The sequence below is a fragment of the Pseudoliparis swirei genome, chromosome 6, assembly GCF_029220125.1.
Source record: "Pseudoliparis swirei isolate HS2019 ecotype Mariana Trench chromosome 6, NWPU_hadal_v1, whole genome shotgun sequence".
Taxonomy (NCBI): Eukaryota; Metazoa; Chordata; class Actinopteri; order Perciformes; family Liparidae; genus Pseudoliparis; species Pseudoliparis swirei.
Window position 1 is genome coordinate 21,540,717 of NC_079393.1, and position 27,224 is coordinate 21,567,940.

Below are 27,224 nucleotides of genomic sequence, written 5' to 3' on the forward strand. Positions count from 1 at the left end.
TTGGAGTGAAGTTTCTTGGTAACTATTGGATGCTTTGTCATGGAATTTGCCACAGACGTTGATGTGCCCCACAGACTGAATGGTGATAACTTTAGTAGTACCGTAACTTGTGGCTGGTTGCTAAGACATGAAAAAGGCACATCCTAGACTCAAAACGTTGCATTAATGGGTATTTTAATTGAAAATTAAACCTCATGGCTCTTTGTGTAATCCATGTGTGAGCAACCCGTTCTCAATGTTTGTAGTTAGAAAGTCAGTGTTTAAATTGTTAAACCTTTATTACTAGTCCTTACCAGCATTAACATTTCAGACGCCGTACCTTTTATGTAAAAAATAAATGCTAACGTGCTCTTCTACCAACAGAACTGTTCTTGGAAGACTGGATTGTGTAGCATGTGGATTTCTATCACTGATCTGAATTGTTCCTCATTACATCAAAAGAAAAGAAGCCCTTGGAATGCCAAAGAGGATATAAATAGATTGTCTTTGGAGGGAGAGTGATTGAACAAAAGATGGAAGGTGAGAGAGTGGGGGAGTTAAAAGTATAGAGCAGATAGAAAATGATAGAAAAGATTTCTCATTCAGCTGGTCGTCTGGCAAGATAAAAAATAATCCAGCTTCAGAAAGGCGTTGGAAAAAGTCACAAAGGCTTTCCCTGGTGTATCATGGTACAAAATACCCCCCCCCCCCCCACCCACACACACACCTCTCTCCTAAAGTATAATTCAATCTCCCTTTGTCTGGCACTGAAGGAACTTTTTGGAGGGCCACATGAAAACGAAGCTTACCTGTCTGCTGCCGTCTTTGCTGTTAAATGATTGAATGTAAAATCAGTAAAGTTTGAACATTTTAAATCACAAACTACAATGTGTACAACAAACATCCTAGTGAATCTTGATCAGTGACATATTATGGACAAGATCATCTGAAATAAACCTGATCCATTACTGTGCCTGTGTCGCAACCTGCTTGTGTTACAAAGCCACTGACCTTTATCACAGCATTACGCAGTGTGCACATATAAAACATGTTTGAGCTTACCAGTGTGAGTCCCTCTGAGTTCGACGTAGTTGGGCTGAATACACAGATTCACTAAGCTCTATGATTGCATGTCTGTTTTTGAATCGTATATCTCAAAGAGCAGCAAACAAAGTATCTCGCAGCTTCTCACATTATGACCATTGCTTTTGTCGGTAAAAAACTCCATATTAATACAATTCATCACACCTAAACCTTTGTGTGGTTGGGTTCGTGTGCTGGTTCCAAGTCTACGTCTGCACTGGGCCAAAGATCCTTTGTGAGGGAGAAGGTCCACGCGGCTGTGTAAAGGTGGTCCGGCTCTACAGAGGCAGACGTCTTTCCTGGTGAAATAATCGAGCCGATTATGTCAAATGTATTTCAGGAGTTGCATCAGGTATATTTTTATTCATATCAAATCAATAATTTAAGATTTGTACTTTTTATCTCTAACTATGTCAGTGCGCACAAGCTGCAATGAGGTAAATATAAGTATTGGATTTAATTCGGTGTCGGCATTTAATCAAAATTTATGGAATTAGATCACGATTTGGACCCCAACAAAGGAAAGGCTTATAATTTGTGTCAACTTCACCATGGGTCAAAGGTTACAGCCTGTAGTCATAACACATGCCTATCTGCAGAATGCTGCGGTATAAGCAATATAAAAGGTTTTTGACAGTTTGACAAAAGATGGAAATCAAACTTTAAATACATTCCCTGTATATTTAGTGTATATTATTATAGTATTTAGTGACACCAAATGACTTTCAGCTGACACAGGAGTGGGTGAATCATGAAAGCGTTTTCATTTTGAGATGGTCAAACATTCTCTGCAATGGCTCCGTCTCCTCTTACTGTATTTACTGTTGCATTTCCCTCAGGATAGATTCTAATAATCTAGTGACCCACGGCAGTCCATTTCCCGTCTTTTGTGGTCAATGTCAACCATTTCAGCGGAGAGTGTTTCGGTCTCCCGTCTCTCCAGCTGAAAGCGGAGCTGCCCTGGAACTAGAGTAGAGTGCATTAGGGGTTGTACCATGTGGCTCAGCAGGCGGCGGACAGGCTGAATTAGCCGCGGTAATGCCTGAGGCTGAGCAACAGGGCACTCACTGTTTAATCAGGTTATCTGGGAGTAGGGCACAGCAGTTGAACTGCAGGGGTTTAAGGAGGTTTCTGGAAGGACAGCAGGATAGTGACACAGCTCTCAGAGTTGAATGATCCTGACCTGAAGGAAGGCTTAAAAACAAGAAGCACATCGGAGGAAACTTGATCTCCCGAACTGCCACCCCAAAAATAGTTGCAAAGAAAGAAAGTTATTTTCATCATTCGATGTCAAGAACTTGACTTAAGATCATCCGTCTCAGTAACAAAGCAGTTCAGATGCAAAGGAAGACAGACCGTCTACGTATGGTGGATAGTTAGAGTGTTGCAAACATAAATAACTGGCAAATAGTTATTATAGACCAGCAGCATAATCACGAGTGCGCAACGGCGTGTGACCCTGTCGCATGAAAGTATTGTGGTCGTAGTTCTTAAAGGTAAGAGTTATTATGGGGGCCAGAGGTCTGTTTGGTCGGTGGGTAGGTGATGGTGGTGGTGTTTATAGTGTGTGTGTGTGTAGGTGTGTGTGTGTCTGTGTGTCCTTTATCTCTTGTCCACATACAGGGCCTAAGTGCACATCAGGCCTGTTTTCCAGTGTTCAGGGCAGCGTATCCTGCCTTCTAAAGCTCAGGAAATTACAGTCCAGCCAAGCAGAAAACAGGAAAGGGATTTGGACAACGGGCTTTACCTGTCTCAGGCCCATGAAGTTACTCCACCTGTAAATGAGGAAGGCAGTAGATTGCTGTATGAAACAGTGGTGTATTCCGTTGAAGTGTGTCGTGGTGCATATGTGCAAGCTGTGGTACAGCACATGTAATATGTCTTGTATAGTTTCATGAAACAGAAGATAGCTTTTTGAATTTCTTTTATTCTTCTCATCCCCCATAGCTCTCCTATCTCATCGGCCTTTTCTCACTTCCCTATGGCCCACTGTTCTCTCCTCTCCTCTGCGATGCAGTCCACTCTTCATATCTGGAGGCTCCCCGCCCCGACATCCGTCATCACATGTGGCTGTTTTGATTCTGTGTTCATTTAGTCGATGACAGTGTGTCCACACTCCTAGCAGTCAGCTGAGTGACGTGACCGGTGCATTGGGTTGTATTCCGACAGAAATACAATGTTTCTGGTTGGTTATCAATTGAAACCAAATAAAACCCCAAACATGCAGCACCGAATTTGTCATTTTGTCATAATTGCATGTTGAAGTGTCCTTGAGCAAGACACTGAACCCCCAGATGCTCCCCGGGCGCTTCACTGCTCCTTCATAACTAAGGACGGCTCTAATGCAGAGGATAATTTCCCCACTGTGGGATCAATAGAGGATACATTAGTATTATGGATGTTTTCCTCTCACGCTTTTCTCGCTCATCCCCTCATACGCTCATCCCCTCCAGCAGCTGATAAAATGTTGTTAAACACGTAATGTGTGTCACGTTTGTGTGATTGAGGTCAATGTTTTCCAAAAAACAAGCAACTCCTGGTCATTCATAATAAATGAGCAAATTGATAAAGCTATTACGCTGACATGTTTAATGTGTGGGCTATCCATTTGTATCCATTACATTAGACAGAGTTTATATTTAATTGTTATGTGGTTCCTCCTGGTTTCCATTAAATGTTAATAAATCGGTGATTGTTCCTTATCTTTTCAAACGTTTTCAATCAGAACATTTCCCTTGCCAGCCGACTTCATTCTCATGCTGCTCTAGATTCCACAGCTCCTTCAATCTTTGCCTTGTTTGATTTTTATTTTATCGCCTGGGGCTTTACAAAAGGATATTAGCATCCAGAAAGATGTACAGAAAGATGAGCAAATGGATCCAAAGACATAAACATATACATTTGCACGCAGCCACACAAACACACACACACAGACACACACACACACAGAGCACGGAACGTATCCACCCAAAGGGTCAAATGTCTGGTTTTACCTCCAGTCCCTTTTCCTCCGCCTCAGCAACATGACGGATTAACAAACAGCCCTTTCCCTGCACAGGAGAAAACAGCCACATTGGAGCAGGCATAAGCCAAAAGGGACAGATGGAAAACAAAGCTGTAAAAATAACTAATCTGTGAGAGCTGCGCCCTGCGCAGCAAAGTACATATATGGATGGAATCCGACAAAGTTGCCAAATTAGCAAATTGTGGGAATTATTTGTTCTGCATGTCTGCAAAAAACAGAAAAGACTAAAGCAATTTAATGCCAACACTGCTAACAATGTGAGACCCTGCCCTGAAATGCGTATCATGTTTGTATGTGTGCTCTGAGAAGAATTGTTTTGTGGTTTTTAAACAAAAGAAGGAAACATTGGGGCATACTTGGAAGGGGAAAGAACATTCCTGGAGTCTTAGGGACTGAGGAGATGACCAGCATGCTGTCAACAGATCCCGTAATCCCCTTCCACACTATACTGCATGTACTTCACACTCTATAGGATACAGCAGTGAGCATCCCGACATGCACCAGGATGTGCACGGGTCAAGGTCGGTTTGAAATGAAGGCAAGCTTTCTGCTGGAATAAGATGTATGTAGGTTTGAATAGATTGTAGTCTGCAAAGAGCGAATAGAACAGATAGTTTGTATTGGCTGTCAACCCTTTAAAAAAGTCCATACATTTGAAATCTCACATGAATGACTAAAGAACACACAATATTAGAATTAGAATATAGCCATACGTTTCATTTAGTAAAAAAATCCAAATGAAAAGTTGTCACTGAGGACAGTCAGAGGTCACAGAGTCCTTTCCACCAAAGGGATCTCAGAGGATGCCTCAGTTTGAGGTCCACGCTGTCAAAAATAGGTACATATAGGTAAAAACGTATCTGTGCAGTTTGACAACCTGACAAAACGATTGTGAGGCTTTGCCAACTTTTTGAAAGCTCAAATAAATACAAAAAATGTCATTCAAAACAGCCTTCAATTCACAGGCTGGCCGGTGCAGAGTGGAGATAGGTCCGGATGTTTTTGGTGAGCCCTCCCTTTGTCACTGTGGACGGTGGCTGACAGACAGAATATCTTGAGCAGAGTATGGTGCCTTTTAGATCTGCTGTCAGAGGACGGATGCTACTCTCTCCTGCCAGCTGCAGTCGAAGACCCAGAGAAGCAAACGGGTATCTGTAACTTCGATTCCTTTCAAATTTCATTATTCCAAAAATAATGGATACGAGGTATAAAAATAATTGTGCTGCAACCAGAGCCTCTCTGGCTTTGGTTAACTGAGTATTCTGTCGCTCGAGCTAAGTGGGAATTTTTAATGTGAAAAAGATATAAAAACGTCACGGCAACATTTGTAGCCGTCTTCTTGTTGTCCACCTTAAAATGTCAGCATCGCCAAGGTGAGCACGTACAAAGGACTCGGCACACGTAGTGGTGCGATGACCTGCATTACTGAGGGTCATCCTTCTACCTGTGTAAACAAGACTGTTATTTATCGCTTCACGTTCTATCCTTCCTCTGATCTAAGCCAATTAGGGCTCTTCCCCGCCACTCCCGATCAGACCCAAGCTTGTTGTAACCGCAGTGATGAGCCTCGTACTCCTCCCGCTCCCTTCCTCCCCATTTTCCATCTCATTAACATTCATTCTCACCCTAATGGAGCTTAATACGAAAATAATGTTTGATATTAAATCCTTGTGAACATGTGCCCAAGCTGATCGCTGTGTCTGTTTGTTCTTCCACAGCAAATGTTTACTTCGTCAGGGGTGTGATTGTTTGCCTTGCGTGTCGTGTTGTTCCCGTAATAGCTATAAATATATATATATATATATATATAAACATATAATACCCATTTAGAATCCTCAGCTCCAGTCGGGCTTGAGCTGACCCCTCGCTGTTGTAATGCTGAAGTTAGACGGTGCTTTTCTGAAACGTGCGAGATCCGAGAGTGGCGCCGCGTCCGTAGCGGCGCACAACTGACGGTGCTGAAAACGCCAACAGTGCAAACTACGGCAAAAGTGCTGATGGAGAGAACCATGTGTAGCTGAGGCGGAGACGGTGCATCAGCTGTTAAACGCTGTATGACGGCCTCGTTTGTGCTGAACATCCTCCAGAACTCTGACCACTGCGTTTAGATATAGAGCCAGTCAACCGAAATGATTTAAGTTTTTCAAAGCCGTTAGTCATATAAACTTGATGTACAATGACCTTGTGGAGCATTTCTTTGTTGACATGTGCGTGCGACAGCTCATCTCCTTCCAACAATTGGTGCCCGAGGTGAAAAGGTGAAATAGAAGTGCATAGGCTTTACTGATTAGGGAGCAACTTCTAGGGCCACACACTTGTTGTTGGTCGGCTATAGAGAGTTTATGGTTGGAAAAAAAAACAATAATCTCAGCTCAAAGTCTCAATTGGCCCGGCTAGACGTTTTCATCCAATACGTTTGTGTCATAAAAAGAAAGAAAGAAAAGACAACCGTCTTTAAAAGTAAAGGAACAATTCATGCCAGTGCACTTTGATGTCAAAATGCATGCCTGCAATGCAACATGTGCAGGTTGGCAGGTGTGTAGATCTACACTTTCAATAACTAGATGTTGGTCTCTTGGGGGCAGCAGAAAAAAACTGCAGTCAGATGATGTCATGAAAAGTAGTCATGATCCAATGTTAATCTACAAATCAGCTCAAACAGATACATCTAATATTATATAGGCTTGTAAAAGGCTTGGCCCTATACAAGAGAAAGACCCGAGGCTGTTGCATTTGGTCTATAAAATGTCTTTAGAGTAATGGTGATTTAAATCTGAATGCTACATGTTTCATCCCAACAGAAGCCATTAACGACATTAGAGAGGAGAGTCCCTTAATGGATGTGACAAGGACGGCCTGCAAGGACCACTGGGCACCATACCAGTGACGCAGTCTTCATTCTGCACATGATGTAAGAGCATTGATCGTTTTGCACAGGACTGGTTGTGGAAAGGCAAAAGAAGGGAAGAAGCAAAGCGAATGCAACGCCTGCGTAACTAGTGTGGAGGAGCAAATGTATAGTTTGTGTAAGAGCTTAGGTTAGAAGTATTGATCGTCAGCGATGGCATTCATGAAGCAGACGTACTCCAGGCCTTTCAAATAGCGGGCAAATTAAACTTGTATACATTTTTTTCTCCACACAATGATGGAATTATTTAGCCACTAACTGAAGCCTTCAATTAAATCTCTGAGATTCTCTGGTTAGACGATGAGGGCAAAATCACTCAGAGTAATTTGTTTTGGAAAGCAGACTCATTTAATTGTGTCAGCAGACAGAAGCATAATCAAACTGAAATCCATGACTTGTTTTAATTAGCTCATGTTGTCTTTGGTTGTGTGCATGGTGAACTGTTCCATGTTCATCTCTTTGCTCCAACTCATAGATGGTGTAAGATGTTGGATGACTCGGTTATGAGTGAGATGTATTGATGATGGGACGTCGTAGGCTTCTCTAGATAGTCGTAAAAACAGCCGTTTCCAGCCGGAAGAAACTTTTATTTTGAAGCAATCTTATTTTGAAGTGCCGGAAGTAGTGTTCCGAAAGACCGGACGTTGGAAAAGGTAGCGATCTTTTTCGGAAAGCCTCACCTCCTCGTAGCCGTTAGCCAATAGCATGCTGTGTCATTGGAAGGTATCCGCACGCTACCTCCAATAACCAATTGGAGCCTTACGCTCAGCAGTTGCATTTCCTATAAAAATCTTTGTAAGACGCAAGTTCGTCCTCTCACGGGGGTTTCGACGGACAGGAACTATTGGCTGCTCTCGGTCAATGGGCGGTGGCCTTGCAATCCGATCCTTGTATTATTAAATACTGTTTATTATATACACTACCGTTCAAAAGTTTGAAGTCACTTAGAAATGTCTTTATTTTTCAAAGAAAAGCACTGTTTTTTCAATAAAGATAACATTAATCAAAAATACACACTATACATTGTTAATGTGGTAAATGACTATTCTAGGTGGAAACGTCTGGTTTCTAATGAAATATCTCCATAGGTGTATAGAGGCCCTTTTCCATCAACTATCACTCCAGTGTTCTAATGGTACATTGTGTTTGCTAATCGCCTTAGAAGACTAATGTCTGATTAGAAAACCCTTGTGCAATTATGTTAGCACAGCTGAAAACAGTTATGCTGGTGATATAAGCTATACAACTGGCCTTCCTTTGAGCTTGAAGTTTGAAGAACAAAATTAATACTTCAAATATTAATCATTATTTCTAACCTTGTCAATGTCTTGACTATATTTTCTATTCAATTTTCAATTCATTTGATAAATAAAAGTGAGTTTTCATGGAAGACACAAAATTGTCTGGATGACCCCAAACTTTTGAACGGTAGTGTATCGCTGGACTATAATCTAACTGACTGTTTTAATAAAGTCTCTCTCTGTGAAAAGTCTTTTACATCATTCTTGTGTCGCACAATGAAACCAACAGCCACAATGCGGTTATCGGATAGCCGTGTTTCGAAAAGCCCATTCCAATAAACAACAACAGGCTCCATCACATTCTCTCTGTGAAACAGGAAGCAGCATCTGAGGCAGAGAAGAGGCCGAGTGGGAGAGAGACGCATCCGTTAAAGGTGAGGGTTAATGTTGGTCTCAGGGGACTTCTCACTGCGTCTTCAGGAACGAAGTAAAGGTTGAATCAGCTGCTAATGGAGAGCTCATGTACTTGGTAAGAATACAATGTGCAGTTATCCATTTTTATTAAAGCACCCTTGTATTACAACACACTTGTTATGTATATACATATACAGTATATTGTGTTTGGATAACATTCACTTTCATCTGGAGGCAACAATCCACCCACCATCTTAAGTGTCATATCAATTTGACTTTTTCCGTACTTCTGACACCTTCTTTCTTATTTTTTCCTCAGTCTCCTTGCATTTGATTGAGATGCATGTTTCCAGACTGAACACAGTAAACTCTTTCAGGGGAAGTGCCCACACACCCATTCTCTGCTTTTCTCCTGTTTCCCAATTCTCTTTGTCTTTGTACCAACTTTTGTTAAAGCCAACAAAGACCTGAGCCTGTTACTACAGGTTGAGGGTATTAGAATACACTAATAGATAATTGGGGTTAATTTGAAGGTCTGTGCTTTCTGTCTGTGTCTCTATAATATGTATTTTGTGAATTGTAGTAGAAATGCTGACAGTGAAAAAAGCATCTGCATGAAATCTAAAATGAATATACTGCAAGTGCTCAAAAGAGGCATAGCTTGCATATAACAGGATTTAAATAAAGATCCATCTTAAGAGCATAAACAGGGTTATTTCCATCTAACTGTTCCTGACTGATCACTAAGGAACCACGTTATTCTGAACTATCTTAGCGTTCAGAGCATTTAGAATGACTCTCCAATGGCTTTGGGCTGAGCCTGCTGCTCTCAGCTAATGGTGCTAACAAAGATAACAGTGCAGACAGAGCAGGGAGAGGCTCTGATAACAACACACACACACACACACACACACACAGCCGATAGTTATTTGTTGCTATAGGAATGCTTTGAATATCATATAGATAACTTTTATTAGTGAAAACAAGCCGGTTTTTCATAAAAATTGCGAAGGTTTACCTACATGTACTAAAACTGATTTATTTTCTCAGCCACAAGGAATATTTTATTAATTCCGGGGCTATAATAACAATAACACTTGTGTGATTGATTAGAATATGTATATAGCAGTATATGTGTTACTGCCGTTTGATGATGAAACAAAGAAAAAATGAATAAACAATTAAATTAATTCCAGGCTGAATATTTCTTCAAAATGGAGCAGATGAATGCTTTAAACTCTTAATCTTCAAAGCACAATATGTTAATAGTCTCTCTGCAAAGTTTATCTTTGATAAAGTAAAGTAGTACATTTTAAAACATATATTATTATTATTATTAATAATAATCATAATAATAATAATATTATTATTATTATACTTAATATGGTATGACATCATGATATTTGTTTATTATATGTTAGTGCAAACAATTTACAAAACTGTCCATCGCCGTGAAGATGTTCCCACACATGGGGGGGGGGGGGGGGGGGGGCATTTAAAAAAAGTTGGTGTTCCCCCGGAACATACTGCTTGGTTATTGCGGTTGGTGGGAAGCTGACAACTGCAGCTTATGACGGAGCAGACAGTATTTACACTTCTGTTGTTGTTTTGGCTCTCGGAATGGCTAGAAATAAAAGACAACACACTCCAATTCAATAACTTAATTAAGTTAAATTACCAAGTTCAGCTCATACCAGTGGCTCAAACCTGGCACTTTACAGTACTTTAAGGGTTAATGTAGTGTGTTAACCTGCTCCTTCTATTTCATTAATACTCCTAAACACTTGTGTAAATGCAGATCTACTACTGCTGGAGATTAGGGATATTTGGAGGCATCGCGGAGGCGAAAATCCGTGTTGATGTCGTGAGTGTTCTAACAGACAGTAAACAACACTGCGGATATGACCGGTTCATCCTTCCTTTTACAATGTAATCGTACCATATTATTCATTTAATATGGGCGACTGCCGCTGATGTCTGTTTCACCAGATAATTCATGAGAGACAGGGATGCTCAGTTACTGCGTGTCAAAGGTGCTTGTAAACAACCTGAAGCACCGCGTCACCACTGACAGCCAATGTCCTGCTCACGCCATGCATGTAATACGAAGCAATGATACCAGAGCAGGGAAAGACGAAATGCATTAGGCAAATGTGTGTTTTCCCCTCTCTCCTCTCACATCTGTATTTAGAGATGGAATTATACTCGCTACTGGTTTGAGAAAACAGGATACGATCAATCGGCTGACTTAAAACGTAGATTTTCTCTGCCCCTTTCTGTTACAGGGGAAATGATTTCGTCAGGCAGACAACCCTGGGGGCATCAAAACCCAGCAGGCACCTCAAACAGGCGCTCATATTCTTTGAGCACAGAGGAAAGCGCCCACTTCTAACTGATAGCATCAATTCAGCTCAGACACAATATGAAGCCCATTTGTTCCCAAATAACGCTGCCAGGACACGCATGGTCGAAATCAAAGCGCTCTTTCACTTACCTCCAACTGTTCTCTTCTTTACCAATTGCAAGTCTACTATACATATGCTCATCAACGGCAATTTAGTTTGAACTACAGTTCAATGAATAACTTCACCGAGTTGTAAAGGAAATAATAGGAACTCAGCGAAAAGGAAACAATAAATGTGTCAGAGAAAGAGTGGCTATGTGGACAGAAAGAAGATAAAAGAACATAGACACAAACACAATAAGCACAAGAACGAAAGAAAAGTCTCACACACACACACACACACACACACACAGACCTGGTAAGATTCAATGGCTTCCCGGTCCAGTGAGCGGCTGACTGACACGTCTCCTGTGTCGATGTCAATGGTGAAGAGACCTTTGGGATCCTGGTCAGCACCGGGGCCTGTCAGACGGAAGATATGGTTCCCCAACCTCTCTGTTGAAATCACCTGCACACACACACACACATACATCAACAACACGAACAATTGCAAGCTCTTCCCATTTAATTCTGAGTAAGCCTATTTCCCGAGGCAAAGAATTTCTAAATTACTGCTTCCATTTATTTATTTTGGTTTCTTTTTTTTTAGCAAAGCGTACTGGAAAACACTTATTATTAGAATGTGTTCATACACATTTCAGCAAAAGGAGCTTACTGCGCCTTGAATGGTGACGCAAATCCCTGATAGCTAGCAATTAAAAATGTACATCAAACAATACTTTGATTTGATTTCATCACTTGGCAAGAAAGTTGCCATCATTTCCCTGAGCATCGGAGGCCTGCTGTTACCACGAGTTAATGGACGGTAGGATTACTTGCAGAGAACGAAAGTGGAACAGTTAAATACATAAAAATACATTTCTAAATTAGAAAGTGTGAATGTTATGGAGATTAGCGTTTTCGGAAGATTCAGTCGCAAAGACTGTGAGATCGCCTCGTACAGTCGTGGGTTGTTATGAGGAGTGCTGCCAAGTTAGTTGGCCAACAGTCTTATTCTCTCAGACTGGAGTGATCTGACCCGGAGACTTTCTGGCTGGATGTACTCACATGAGACTGCCATGGCCAGCAGCATCCGCAGATAACCCAGCAACAGCAACGCGCAGGTTGGAAAAAGAAACACAGAAAAAAAAGGTATGTTAGATTAACAAAACACCGAAAAGATCGCCGTGACCTTGTAGCTGTTTGCAGGTCCTGTGTTCAGGCTGGATGTGCGAGGATAATAGAATAATGAACCAAGACTGCAAAAAAGTCATATGTGGACTGACACAGTTGTGTACTTTATCCAGTGAATTTGTGTGTAGGTATGAGGTATAAGACATATATTAGGTATTTTTCACATTCTGAAAGTGCCCTAGTTAAATATTCCAGTGAGTCAGCATGCACAGCACTCAACGTGGGGATTGAGTGGATCAGAACAACACAATATGCACGCTGTAAAGAAAGATTGATTTTCTGAATATATATTTTCCGTCTAACGTCCTTGCTGAGAGTTAAATGAGGGGATGAATACTTCTCTAATGTCTGCCCAGTAAACAAGGAAGCGGACCCAGAGGACGCTTTGCTCAGTTTCGCATAAAGACTGTACACAAGAGGACAACAAGTGGCTTGATTCTGTCAGAAGGTACAAAAGAAATGCCTAAAATCACCTTCAAAGCCCACTGAATTCATACATTGTTTGTTTAATCCTTCCAAATAGTGGCGGTACTGAGCTGGACGACGTTGACGAGGGCCAAGCCGGCTGCTGAGATGTCTGGTGGCCGACTTCAACTCCACATCGTCTGAACAGACGTGACAGTGGGGTCATTGTTCTCATCTTACTCTTGAGCACAGTGCTTTGAGCTGGAAATAAAATCTCAACTGTCATGAGGATCATAACCGATACATGAACATATTTTGATAAAGCTCCACGTACGGTTGGATGTGACCAGCCTCGCATTACAACTTGAAAGTCAGCCCTTTAACCTTGTGATCTTGCTGAGGTGACGCCGCCGAGCCACCGACTAAATACTGAAAGCCCACATGCACAGACCCGGGGTGGTCGCCGCCGTGACTCCTCCTGGGCCTCGGCACTGTCGCTGTGTGCAAAAGGATGCAAGCGGTTCCCCCGCACTGCGCCTCGTGATCACACGGCTGCCATGAGGTCACCTTTAATGAGAGCACGCGTCCTCGGAGTGGCATCTGAAATGACGGCCGTTATGCTCCCCACTTGAAAGAGCATGGGAGATGAAAACTGCAGCAGCGTTACAACCCCGTTGCCAGACGGAGCTCTGTGCCATTTATCTCGTGTCCCGCTTCATCCCCCCCCCCCCCCTCCGTTCCTTCTCGCTCTCGGCTCCTTCTTCCGCCACGCCTTACTTTCTCCAATATGTCCATCCTTGCTCTGCGGCTAAGCGTCCATATCTCATCCTGCATTCATCGTGTTCCACTCCTCTGTACTGATCCTCTGGTGGCCTCTGCCGCCGCTCTGTTTGTTTGTCGTGCCGAACGATGAGAGTGAGATGAGTTAACAGTGCAGCGAAAGCACTCGTTTGTGGATGATTCTCATACACTGAAAATATCCTTCTCTTCCATCCTCTCTCGGTTTATCTTCCTCCTTCCCCTATTTCACTTCCCACCCTCCTCTGTCTTTCCCAGCCTGCTTCTTTTCCTTGTAATTAAGTCTTATCAAGGGCACTTTCTCTTATGCGTTCAAACCACTTCATCGTACAGTAGATTCCACGTCTTTCTATCCATGTGATGACATAAATAGACGTGCTAAATACACACACACACCGACATGCTGTAGCTACCAGGACACACATGTCTGAGCAGTAATCAGTGGCAGGCAACACCTAATGAGAGACACACTGGGTCAGAAGAAGGAAGGAAAAACAAGAATGAGGCGCAACATTAGTGTTATTCATGGATGGTTCTGCGTCAACCTTGGATGGATGTGGAGGGGAGGTGTACATTAATGGGAAGAACAAGAACAGAAGTGCACGTGTGTGTGTGTGTGTGGTGGTGAGGAATGGGGGGGGGATGAGAAAAAGAGTGAGGAGGAAGTAGAGAGTGCCAGAGAGGGAGCGATCGCTGATAAAGACAGTCACTTCAGCTGAAGAGGAACTGAAGTGTCAGGAGAAGTTTTGTGTTTCGGAGATGTCTCTGTGGGGGGGAGGGAGATAATCTGCCCTGCACACACCACACACACACACACACACACACACACTCACGAACACATTCTGGCAAAGAACCGTGTACCCAGTGGCTTTGTCTCCGCTGAGTCTCCTTCTGTGTGGGAGGACTGGTGGGGGAATCTCACCTCTTTCCATCAGCTCTCATGACCAGCCAAGCAGACATGAAAGGCTGCGGCGCTCGTGATGCTGAGGGAAGGATGACAGGAGGTGTGGCGCAGCTCCGCAACACCAAACACCTCTGAGCACGCAGAGCCAATGAGCACCAAAACAATGCATCGGCACCTTTGTGTGTGTAGAAGTGTGCGCATTTGAGCTTGATAGCATCTCCTGTTGTTTGCGCTCCTGTCAGGTGTTGCGAGGCCCCAACAAACAAATACCTGTCGAGTCGCAACACAGACATGTACAAGTACAGGCACACGTCTTCTCAGAAAACTTGCTCTGCAACTCGTTTTGTATGCATGTATGTTTGTGTACAAAATTACAGCGAAAGGGTAAAGTGGGCCAAAGAAAACATCATTACACCGATTAATTAGACCGTTAGTCCTGTCTACACACACACACACACCCTAGATAAACACACACACACACACACACACATGTCCTTCTGTTTTTGAGGGGAAACGAGCGAGGACTTCAACTTCAGTGTGTGGTATTGTGAGAGATAGAGAGAGAGAGAGAGAGATAGAGAGAGATATAGAGAAAGAGATATAGAGAAAGAGAGAGGAAAGAGAGAGAGAGATAGATAGAGAGAGAAATAGAGAGAGAGATATAGAGAAAGAGAGAGAGAGAAATAGAGAGAGAGAGATAGAGAAAGAGAGAGAGAGAGATAGAGAAAGAGAGAGAGAGTGGCACTTCTGTTGTGCCCATCAAGGTCATACAGCCAGCTGTTAATGACAATCACTGGCAACGCAAGCACTCCTGGGACCGGGCCTGACCCTGGCTGTGTGTGTGCGTGTGTGTGGGTGTGCGTGTGTGTGTGTGTGTACAAGCATGCCTGATTGAGAGGGACAAGGCGAGGTGAAAAGGCCAGGATGGGTAGAGCTGACCGAGTCCTCAGCACGGGACGATAGGAAAGCAATAGCACTAATTAACTAGCTTTGATTGATGGGCCTGATCATTATCCTGAGCCAATCACACAAAGCCTGAGAGGGGCCAACAATCAAGAGGGACCCTGGCTGAAAACGCCGGAAGAGAGGAGTGTCATTAAGCAGCTAGACTGTGATAAGAGGGTCAGCGGGGACTGCTGCTTTGAAAAGAAGCTTTAATTCACCATCCAGCTTGTCCTTGCCTCCTGATGTGTGTTCGTCTTTCAATGCTCATTTCCAGGCTCATATAAACGGTTTTACCGGAATACTGTTCTATTCCTGCATGAACATACTTGAAGTCACCGAGTCAGCTTTGATTGGCTTATTACGATTTACGAACCTTTGCAATCGCAGGGGCATGCGTGTCTGCATGTGACATGGGGAGCCAAGTCTGAATGGCTTGTTGCCTCACGTCTTCTGGTCACAGTGTGTGGATCCATAATGCGTCACCTTTAACCCTTGTGTTGCCTTCGGGTCATTTTGACCCGATTCAATATTTAACCCTCCTGTCGCCTTCGGGTCAATTTGACCCGATTCAATGTTTAATGTCGGTGTTCTTTCGGGAGTCAACAAACAAACATAAAGTACCTCACACTTAAACTTGGAAAACAATATTAATTCTAATAATTTTCTGGAGAATTTAATAGCTGGGGTCGTATTGACCTCAAGGGTAAAATATGTTAGTAAATATAAAGGTAACAGGAGGGTTAAACATTGAATCGGGTCATATTGACCCGAAGGCGACAGGAGGGTGAAACATTGAATCGGGTCAAATTGACCCGAAGGTAACACAAGGGTTAAAGTGACAATCTATCAAACGTGTTGGTAGCACCTTTGATGATATGCAGTAGTTGCAGGTGTGATTTGTGATTGGGAATGTCCCCACTTTGTAACAGTGGACAAGCAAAAGCTTTCCCCAGAGGTTTACCACCATGTGACCTTGTGCAGTGACTGATAGTAACTTAACAGACATGTATTTGAATGAAAATCTTTCAAATTACTACTTTGAGGAATGTAAAAAGGATATTTCAAGATATTTTAGCGAACAAAGGCACTAGTTAAAAACCCCAGAAGACCACAAGACAAAATAAAACAAACAAAGGACATCGTCAAATAATCAAAGGGAGAATAATGAGGATGAATGTAATGTCTTCAGCCACGGAGAACGGCTACGGATGCCCTGTTAGCTTCTTCAGGCAGCAGGATGAGCAATCACTCAGTCTGGCTGAAGCTCACGTCATGTCTGGAAGTTATGTGTTTTCTTTATTGTTTCTGCTTGGGTTTTTTTCGGCTCCCCTCATCAAAATGGATTTGACATCTGTTCCATGTGTTCGGGGGTCCAGGCATGAATGGGCATTTATGTCTGGACGGGCATAATTAACATGCTGAAAGACAGACAGTTAAAAAAGGCAGGAACAAGACAATTAAGAGAATCAATTAGACTAAATGACGAGCTCCCCAGGCTCCCTGCTTTTTAATGGAGTAACATCTCACAACACAAATCGCACCGTTCCTGCTTGGAAGCTTCGATCCCTGAGACTGACTGGACGACTCAGTGAGAGGAGGAGCAAGAAAACGAGACAGATGGCGGAGAGAGGAGAAAATACATAACAGAAACATAGTTATGAGGGGAGACAAATAAAGTTGACAGACCAGGTAGAGAGCAGCAAGACAAGAGGAGGGAGATGGACAGACAAAGGAAGAGGACAGCAAGACAAGAGGAGGGACAGACAGACAGAGGAAGTCAGAATGCACTTGGAATTGAAACCGTGAAACAAAGGTGCCGCCGTGTCTCTTGGCCTCACGACATCAGCTCGACGTGGCCCTCATTCCTCTCTGCAACAACGTTATTGCAGCTGTCCCGTCAGTCAGACACGTTGTGGTGACGCGGGGTGAATACCTGACGGCTCCACTGCAGCGCGGAAAGTTCCGCTTGCTTTACCAATTGTCGTGTTTTGAGATACATCTGTTATTTAATGGGGCTGCATGCGTTGTTCAGAAGGTATTTGAGGCTTGCCTGGTCCAATTAGTGAATTTTAGTTCATATTTTTTGAATGAATTGAATGAAGAGTTGATGAATAATTAAATCAGCAAACAGCCAATGAAGAGATGAAATCAGTTGACATAAGCCTACTCGGCAGTCACTGAGAGGCCATTTATTACGGATGGTCCGTCAGCAATGACGTAATTAACGGAGCAGAGAAAATGACCAGAAGAGTGTCTGAAAGAGTTTTATCATTTGACTGACTAATGAGTGAGTGGGTTGATGACCGGTGGGCCAGCAGTCCTTCACACGGCTAACACACATTGACAACCAAATATCCAATAAGGATCAGAATCTAAATGTTCTCACCTCCATTTCTGTTGAGCGTTTACTGGAACACCCAACATGCAAACCTCCGAGAGAAAGATCTCAGGGGTTAAAACCGCCTCCCTGTGAGGAGACACCGCCGTCCCCGAGTCCAAAGTGACCCCTGATCTGGTGGACTGCAGTTCACTTTCACTTCAAAGACTGGAATCTAACTTGTACTGTGCATTCGCGCCCAAAACGTCAACAACCACAAATATATTCATCACATAAATATGGGCTGACAGCCGTCTGTCAGACCATCAGACTTTGGTCATCACCTGTGATTGGCCTGCCACCATATTTAATAGACGCTTAGTTTACGTGACATTGGGAGGATTGCAATTTGAAACCTGGTGAAATGAGATGAAGGGGAAACGGTCCCGCTGACAGCTCGTCATTAGACGAGCCAAACAGGGATCAAAGAACACGGACACTTTGTTGTCAGAAGTACAATATTAAATTTTATACAAAGATAACTAATACAGTTTTTCTTTCATCATTTTCTACACACATTGTCAGAGCCGACTGACCGCCGTAATAAACTCAGGTGGACACAAGCTTGTATCGGCACTGGTGGACAAGGTGGATATTTTATTGATGGATTTGAGGTACAAAGGACCTCCAGGAACAGCTCTGGGTCGAGAGCTGATTTTGACCTGTGTGACTCACAATGTGCAAAGAGACCGTAGAAAACAACCAAGAGGATTATTGCTTTTTCAAAAACATCCTTCAACAAGTATTGCTCTTTGGTTGCCAACAGTGACACTTAGCATACAAATACAAAATAGCGACAGTGAAACGCAAAACCGGCACCCCAGAATAAATACCTATGTATTATCTGTTGCATTAGTAGTTATAGTTATCGTATTGGTAGTTTTTAAAAACCCGAACCAGAGGGGCAACAGGCATCTGTCTTAGAGACAATGGTAAAACAAATAAAGTTGTTGTTTGACTCTGTGTCAGGTCTTTGTGATGGGGTGAGGCTCGGGCGCAGAGAGACAGGCTGGACGCAATATAAATAACAAAAAAAGCACTCTTTAATGAGGCAAAACAGTTTACAAAAAAACAAGGTCCAAAAGGGGCAGGCAGAGGATCGTCGGTCAGGGCAGGCAGGATCAGATACGACAGACAGGACGACGGGAAAAAGACACGGAACTAGAGACGACAATCCGCCAGCAGACAAGGGAAAGACTGACACAATATATAGGGGGGGAAACAGGTGTACGACATCAGACAGTAACGAGACAAGAGTGGCTGAGGGCAGGTGCAGGGAATTAAACAATTAAGACAGAGAAGACACAGAGGAGACATAGGAGACATAGGAGACATAGGAGACATAGAGGAGACACGGAACATAGGAGACACGGAACACAGGAGAAACAGAACCGGGTGTTACACTCTGGGAGTAAAATGTTCACTAACCATGGATAAATGCAACATTTTCATTATACTGCATGATATCTTAATTACTCAATATATAAGGTCAGTGCAACAACAATTTCAGGTTTGACAATGTAAGCTAATGCCTGGCTGTCGGCGTAGAGTTGAGCACTAGCGACGCTCTGTCGTATCAGCAGGAACAACTAGAGGAAGTGTCTAGTGCGCTTGGCTAAATGGCGCGTGGGCTTCAGAACGAGGAACCCTGAAGACGCCTGAACAGCGTGCTCAGCTTAAGATCCCAGTGAGCTTAGTGGAATGAATGCTGGGCCATCTTAAGACACGGCATCTCCTCCTCTGAGTCCAGATGGTACGGGCGGACTGATCCAATACATGACCTATAGTCACTGAATGGTCCCGAGGACAACACATTGTTAAACCCTGACCACGGAGGTGACTCAACCTCCTATCTCCCCTTGAGAAAGACCTGGCTCACATACCAGACATGAGCCAACCAGCTTTGAGGAACACTCATGTACGTGACGTTTCACTATTCCTTTTCCTCAAACGTTGGCACTACTTGAATTTAAATGAATTGAAAGGACAGCTCCTTGAGATGTAGCTTCTCATTTTACTTGAGCCATGATTGATGTAGCCTCCTGAATACTCGAGCAGCATAATGATCAGCAGTGACTGGCGTGCTGTACACGAAGAGAACATATTAAGCATATCAATACCATTGCATGCTCCAGCTGCTGTGTGAGTTGTTGTGAGCTGTTTGTGGGCCCCCGTGGGAGGGCGGTGGAGAGACCTCTGTATCAAAACAATTCCACAGCTGGCAGGAGGTGTGACATAAAGAACGAGGTTCTTCCTCTTCCCCTGTGAGCCCCGCTGACAGCTGAGCCCACCCTCACCCCTGCGGCACACACACACACTTACATGTTAAACCCAGCCCTCGCAATCTCACCTCTCCCCTGCTTCCTACTGGTTATCTCTCAGAGAGGAGGGAGTAGGCGAATGAATGGCTGCCATATGGAAATGGTTGGTTACCAAGAAGCTCGGTGTGGAAAATCAATGTTGCCAAGTCGCCGACGTATAGCCTCTATTGGGTAAAATAGCCCACATTGACCTGTCCTCTCATGCAAAGTAAAGGGAGAAGATTGGAGGGATACCGGGATGAGAGGATGAATTAAAGTGGCTTCTTGGAAGTGGAGAAAATACAAATTGTAGAGAAGAGCGGGCCACAATGAGAAAGAAATAATTCAGGCCATGTGTTTTTACTCGTATGAATATATTTAGAGATACGTTGTGGGCCACCCCTGCAGTTCAGAAATCTGCACAGACCCCCATGGACCATACGTTTGACCCCCAAAGACATCGACTAATGTTCTGACTCACGCACACTCGCTACCAACCTGGTATCTGCAGGCCTTCGTGTCACTTCACAGGGACTGTGAACCCCGGGATCTACACTGGGCTCTACTCTACAGGGTACAAGTATCTATTATGTGCAGGGCTCAGTATGGAATATCTTTTTTAATGTTATTCTGTGCAGGCATTGAGAGAGGTGGTTGATTGTGTAGTGCCCGGCTTATCTAGAACACAGCTGCTTGAAGAGTAGAGATACATCAAAGCCTCGTAACGCAGGATAAGATGAATATAGAGCGCACAAGGGGCAACATGTAAGGTTGTACGAGTCAGGTGACGGGATGCTACACAGACCTCTCCCCAGAAAAAGGTCAGTTTCTGTGGAGAGGAAAGTTAACTGAAGAGCTATTGGAGAGGGTCATATGTTATGTAATGACACACACACATAATTCATTATCTGCCACATAAATAATAAACTGCGTCCCACCTGCTCAACAGGAGTTGAGCTGGAAAAGTTAAATCCTTCTTCAGTGACAAAGCAATAAATAAAGCCTTGCAATAAAGCAGCCTGCTTTGGAGAATCATGCAGGACATGGCTCGAGCCTCAAACTCTGACAATTTGGCATAACATTTGAAAAAAAACATACAAAACTGAGATTTTCTCTTGTGAGTTTGATTGAGGTAAACTGAGAATAAGAGGTTTGTCTCCACTTTTGTCTTCATCTAGAAACTGTGTCTAAATTTGACATTTTGAAATCGATTGCCTGCACATGGCGATGAGTGGCTCGCAGCTGACGGTGCGAACAGCGCCAACAGCGCTAACGGCGCAAATGACAGCAACAGGGTCGACAGAGGTGACGCCGTTTACCTGAGGGAAAACCGAAGGGTGGTGCTGAGCTGCTGCGGCGACGGCGTGGGTTGTGACGGGGTTATCGTCTGTACCGCCGGATAAGAGCAGCGCAGAGCGGCGGCACAAACGTGCACTAAAGCACGCACGGCCGGGCATGTCGCGAAAACAAAGAGAAGCTCGGATAACGACACACACAGAGGGCGAGTGACTTCCTCCTGGTGTTGAGGGAGAACTACTCCACGATGTCTGTACATAGATCAGAGTGGTCTGCCGCTATATTAATACTCTGAATGTTGGTCCATGTATTTTATTTAATCCGCCCAATGTATTTAATTCTCCTCACATTCGACATACCAGATTTCCATTCATAACGAAACATTTGGCTTTTTTCTGGCATTTCATCCCAAAATAATTACCCAGTTTCATATGTTATTTGAATTCCTAGCAGTAATGCAAAACAAACAGTCTGCACAAAAAGTAATTGTAGTTATATCCAGATTTCCTGATATTTCCCAAACTCATATATTAATATAACATTGCTTTGCATGTGGCACATAAGCTTTTCATCCTCTATTCATGAAAGATTAAAAAGGTATTACTTGATGTAATGGGATCTTTAAAAACTTGAAAACAGTCTGTTAGAATGTTAGTTATGCCTTTGCTACGAGTTTATTACTTGGCTGAGAAGTGGAGAAAGTTACTGAGTCTGTGCTCGTCGTGTGGTTCTTTTGTTCCCTGCACACTCTTTACAAAAAGACATGCATCACAGCATCAGGCTGGCAACAAACAAAAACTACTAGGTGGAACAACAACAAAAAATGTGTGATTAATTTTTATAAGTAGCTCCTTCAACAGGGCCATCTATAACCGGACAATGCCCGCTGTGTTAATTGGACACGCAGTATTAGTGTTCCACATTGTACCTACATCTAGATGCCACCAAGGAAACAACACGACCAATTAATGTTGTTGGAACAGATTTCACAGATAATCATCTGCACAGTGTTGTCCCCTTTGGTCCAAACACACACTGCAATATGCCCCTTATATCCTGCTTGTAACCCCCGTTTTCACAAAAAGAACGTTTTACCTTATGTTGCATCTTAAAAATGTAAGGCCATTACAACGTTACGGGTTGAATTCATTACATCACATGATCCAGCGGTGGGGGTTGGAGCCGCAGCGGAAGTGCAGATTTATAGAGTTTAACTACATCTACTGCGAGTGTTGTGTACATTACATGGTTATAGCTCATCAAGGGGGATGTTTGGAACTCACGTTCAGTAATATTGGATTATTTGTAAAACGCACAACAAAAAGTTGCTAAAACTAATCTTTTTTTATGGGGGCTGAGAGAAACTTGATTGGAGGCAGATTTTCTTTTTCTTTTCTATTTTTTTACAGGGATGTCAGATGTGTACAGAGTGTAAAGTCCTCCAAAAGCAAATTTGTAATGTGTGATATCGGAATATACAAAATAAACTGAATTAAAACTGAACATTAAACTGATTTTAAAATGAATCCATGGTGTGAGTCTTCTTCGAGTGTACTGGGTGTCTGGGGTGACACCGATTAAGCCTAAAATCATGAGAAGATTGAGGGCTAAAAAGTGACAACAACATCCAGATTGTATTTGACTGCTGTAAAATATTTATTAGGCAAGACACATCATCTATACTTCAGTGATTGGAGGTTTTTATATGACATGGCCCTAATGATTTATAACAGGAGACCTCTTCACAACTTAAACGAGGAACAAACTAATTGCGTTGTGTTTCAGGATTGGCTTGTTTTGCTGATTCAGTTTCAAAATTGCTTGGAAAAGGCCCCACAGAGAAGGAAAAAAGAGCTGTAGCAGCATGAGGCATTGGATCAATTAATCTGACAGGTTTATTGTGAAGTATTAATGAGCTGAAGCATTAATTGACGGCTCCTTTTATTAAACCTGCAATATTATCTCGAGTTCGTTGCCAAAAAACATAATGAAAATCTGCCTACAATCAAGTTTCTCTCAACCTCATGAAAAAAGATTAGTTTTAGCAACTTTTTGTTGTGCGTTTTACAAATAATCCAATATTACTGAACATGAATTCCAAACATCCCCCTTGATGAGCTATAACCATGTAATGTACACAACACTCGCAGTAGATGTAGTTAAACAAGAGAAATATGCACTTCCACTGCGGCTCCAACCCCCACTTTACATATATAAGAGGAAAACTGCAGTAAATTGTATTAAATGTGATAATGTAAGTCAGTCGTGCAGGTGACACTGAGGTCTCCATTGCAACAACCTGAATACTAATAAAATGCATTGGAGGAATTTAATATAAACCAAGACAAACAGCAGCAACGTCAAATGTACGTGTAACTGATGAGATGTCGTCTTATCCTTGTAAGGGGTTAATAACGAAAGCTTCCACAGCGTTTAATCATCACAGTAGAATAAACCAGTGAATGTAGAAGCAAAAAACTGACATCAGCTGTATGATCTAGTGATTATTGAGGGTTACATTTAGCATGGTCCTTTTTTAGCTCCAGAAATCATTAAAGCGTACAATGAAGCCACAGGATGAGTGCATGGCTTATCATGACATCCACTCTCATGACACCACCTGCTTTGTTTTAGTGCAGGAGAGAATTTCTGGATTGTTTTATTATTATAAATAATATTGAGCTCGGATTGTAGTGTTTTGTACAAAAATAACTCGTAACAGAATATGTTTTTGAAAGAAAAGGTCATCTTATTTCTGAAATAAATACTGAGAGAAAACGGAGCTTGCTTGATTTCCCTGATCTAAAAATCTGGAAATAAGTATGAACTTTAATGCAAACGCTTCAATAATTTTTTTTTTGAGTGGAGGCAAACACACACTACTCTTCTCTCTCACACACTGTATTCACTAAATGTTCGAGTTACCTGCATGACTTAGGGAGTTGACATAATAATAACATATTAAAAGCAGACATGAAAAAGTCATTCACAAGGAATGACTGTGATCGGATGATCGGTAATCTTAGCTTTCTACACTATATGTTAGTGCACCAAATGTAATAATGTTCCATTATCCGAACCGCCGATCCCCGCTGACATTGGGCGAAGGCAAAGTCCACCCAGGACCGGTAAAGAGACGCCATACACGCTCACATCGACCGGCAAGTTAGAGACTCCAGTTAACCTACGCTGCATGTTTCCTTGGGAGGAAGCCGGAGAACCCGCAGGGAACCCACGCTGCCACGGGGAGAACATGCCACCTCCACACAGAAGGACCGCTGGGATCGGCGTTATTACATACACCTTATTGATCTCTGGTGGGGATAGCAAACATCAACACTCAACAACAACAACAAGTTATTGCTGTCTTTTCTTGAGCCTGGTCATGAGCCCAGTCAGTGACATGCACTGTGATCAGGGACAGCCAGTCAGCCACTGTCACATGGAGATGAAGAGCAGGAGATGAGTGCTCGGCGATGATGTAACTGAACATTTAGCTGAGGAGGAGCTCTGCAGCGTCAGGCCTTTGACAGACTGGCAGACGGGATAAACGTAGATTAGATAATGGAGTTGGACTGAAGCTCGCTGAGTGAGAGGGGCACAAACAGCTCTGATGGAAATATTCCGGTGTTTTTAAAATCAGTTTGATATGATATGAACTCTTTAAGCTAACATGTTCAGTGTTGGCCCTTCGTGGGTTTTCATCTCATCAGGATAACTACATGGTGTGATGAAGAGATAGAAACTCTGCTTGAATCCCACTCGGCTAAAACTCATTTAAGTAAATTATTATGAGCTCCCGAAAATACATGATGGGATATAATGAGGAAGAAAAGGCTTCTATATCTGGAATATAACGTGTTTCTGTCAAACAATTAAAATAGACTATGTGAAGAGAAGATCAGTCAAATAAAAGATTAGTTCTAAAGCATCCGATTCCATGATCACTGGAGGGATCCACTTGAAGCTCATCTGTCATTAAATATAACATCGCAATGAAAGAACTTCTTTTCTCTTTTGTTCCTCTCACCGTCTTTAGATTTCCACGCTCACTCTCTAAGGAGTTGTCTAACATGTGCAGCAGAACATCATACCTGTCTTTTGTGGGGATGGAAAAGACCATTTGGAAAATGTAGCAAAAAACAACCAAACAGACCATAACACGGATATGTTCTAAAGTGTTACATAATGTACACATCCAGTCTTAAATACCTTGGGCAATGTTCTCTCTCCTGGAGAGTTGTCCATGTTTTTTTGTTTTGTTCTTCTTTTGTCATCATAGTTCTTTATGATAGGACCATGTGTTTCTTACCCTGCCAATTTTCCTGGGGAAGGGAGCTCTCTGGTTCTCAGTTACGATCATCGGGGGGATCAGAAGGGATCTCTTTGATCTGAACGGCAGCGTCTGGCCAACACCCAGGATGTCCTGGAACACAAAGCAGAGACACACACGTGTTACACTTTGAAATGGCACGTCACATTCTGGAGGGGTCCTGAACACTTTCCAAAATGAATTGTTCACATCTAGTTCGCCATCACCCTCATCCAAGGCGCGCGCACACACACACGCACACACACACACACAGACAGACACTCACACACACTCACACACATCAGGCAGTAAAGTATGCATTTAGAAATGTTTAAACAATTCCAAGGCAAAGCGATTCAAAATTGTTTGTGGCAGAGCGGTAGGTACTATATAATAAGGAATACAACGATTGTGTTTGATTTATTCAGCGTGTTTGATTAATAAGGACAAGGAATAGAAGAGGAAGAAAACATTAAATCAAGACTGAAGGAATGACAGACAGCCGGGTTTTGGCAGAGCAGTTGGAGCCAATCATAAATGTTATGTTAGCTCTTGAGATCACAGTAGTGTAGTATAATTTCATCCTCCACCTTCCTGCTGTAGCCAACACAGACGTGCTTGTTACTGTATAACATTGCGAGAGATTTCGCCCATTCGTCTTCACTTTGAGATCACTGATACACCTCAGGCCCCTCCGCTTGGATGGGGACGGAAATAAAGTCCGTCACTGAAACTATGAGCTGGTGTTGTGTTGTCCATCAATACACACACAGATGTGTGCGTCAGACATGTGCATGGTTTACTAGACACATGAATTATCATTAACATGAATATCAATACAAAATTAATATATTTTGCCTCGCATTCTGTACATTTGGTTCCATTGCCCTCGGCTCTGCTCTATTGAGGTCTTTCACGACTTACTACTACTCCTGATCTCCCAAAGTTAGAAGAAAGTTGCAGCCAAAGAGAGCCAATCTGCCACCAGCTACCACAAGTACCAACAACCACAACAACCAAAGCACAAAAACCAGAACAGGGCACACTATGGTATGCATGTTTAGGGATGTCTTTTGTCAAGTAAAGAGTATCTTACAAAGATGGCAATCATTAATATCACTTTGTATTAGTATAATTATACTAATAATAAATAGTGACTTTTCTTCTAATGCATATACTCAATAAAACACCCACAGTAATAGAGTGTTATGTTTACACTCAGCAGGGAACTCCTCACTAGTATCACAAGGTTCATTGTAGATCATCACAACACAAGAGCATTATATTAGTTATTATTGATGTATTGATCACCCTCAGACTGAAATCAAATGGCATGCCGTGTTTGTGTTTGTGCTAAAGCACACTGGACATATATGCTCACTTTAAGAAACTTCCAACCCAAACAACCAAAATCTATATTTCACATCTTTTATTGTTCTCCACATTTTATTTTGGACGCTCCTGGTCCCGGAAGTAAAAGTTCCATTTATTCTTTCTCTAGTAAGTGCAGTGTGATGGGACTCATGGTTGAAGCATCTCTATGGATCGTATCTGCACAAAACTCCTGCTGCAAATTAGGAACTGCTTGAAAAACAAATTA

At 42.7% G+C, this 27,224-nt stretch overlaps 1 protein-coding gene across 1 annotated transcript in view; it reads right to left on the reverse strand.

Annotated features, from left to right (window-relative positions):
* The window catches only part of cdh13 (cadherin 13, H-cadherin (heart)), a 289,694-nt gene that overhangs the window by 149,311 nt on the left and 113,159 nt on the right, over nt 1-27,224 (reverse strand). The window contains exons 4-6 of the mRNA XM_056415719.1: nt 25,625-25,738; nt 12,162-12,167; nt 11,410-11,562 (exon numbers count right to left, since the gene is read on the reverse strand). Of these exons, the coding sequence (XP_056271694.1) occupies nt 11,410-11,562; nt 12,162-12,167; nt 25,625-25,738 (273 nt within the window). The remainder of the gene's footprint in view (nt 1-11,409; nt 11,563-12,161; nt 12,168-25,624; nt 25,739-27,224) is intronic.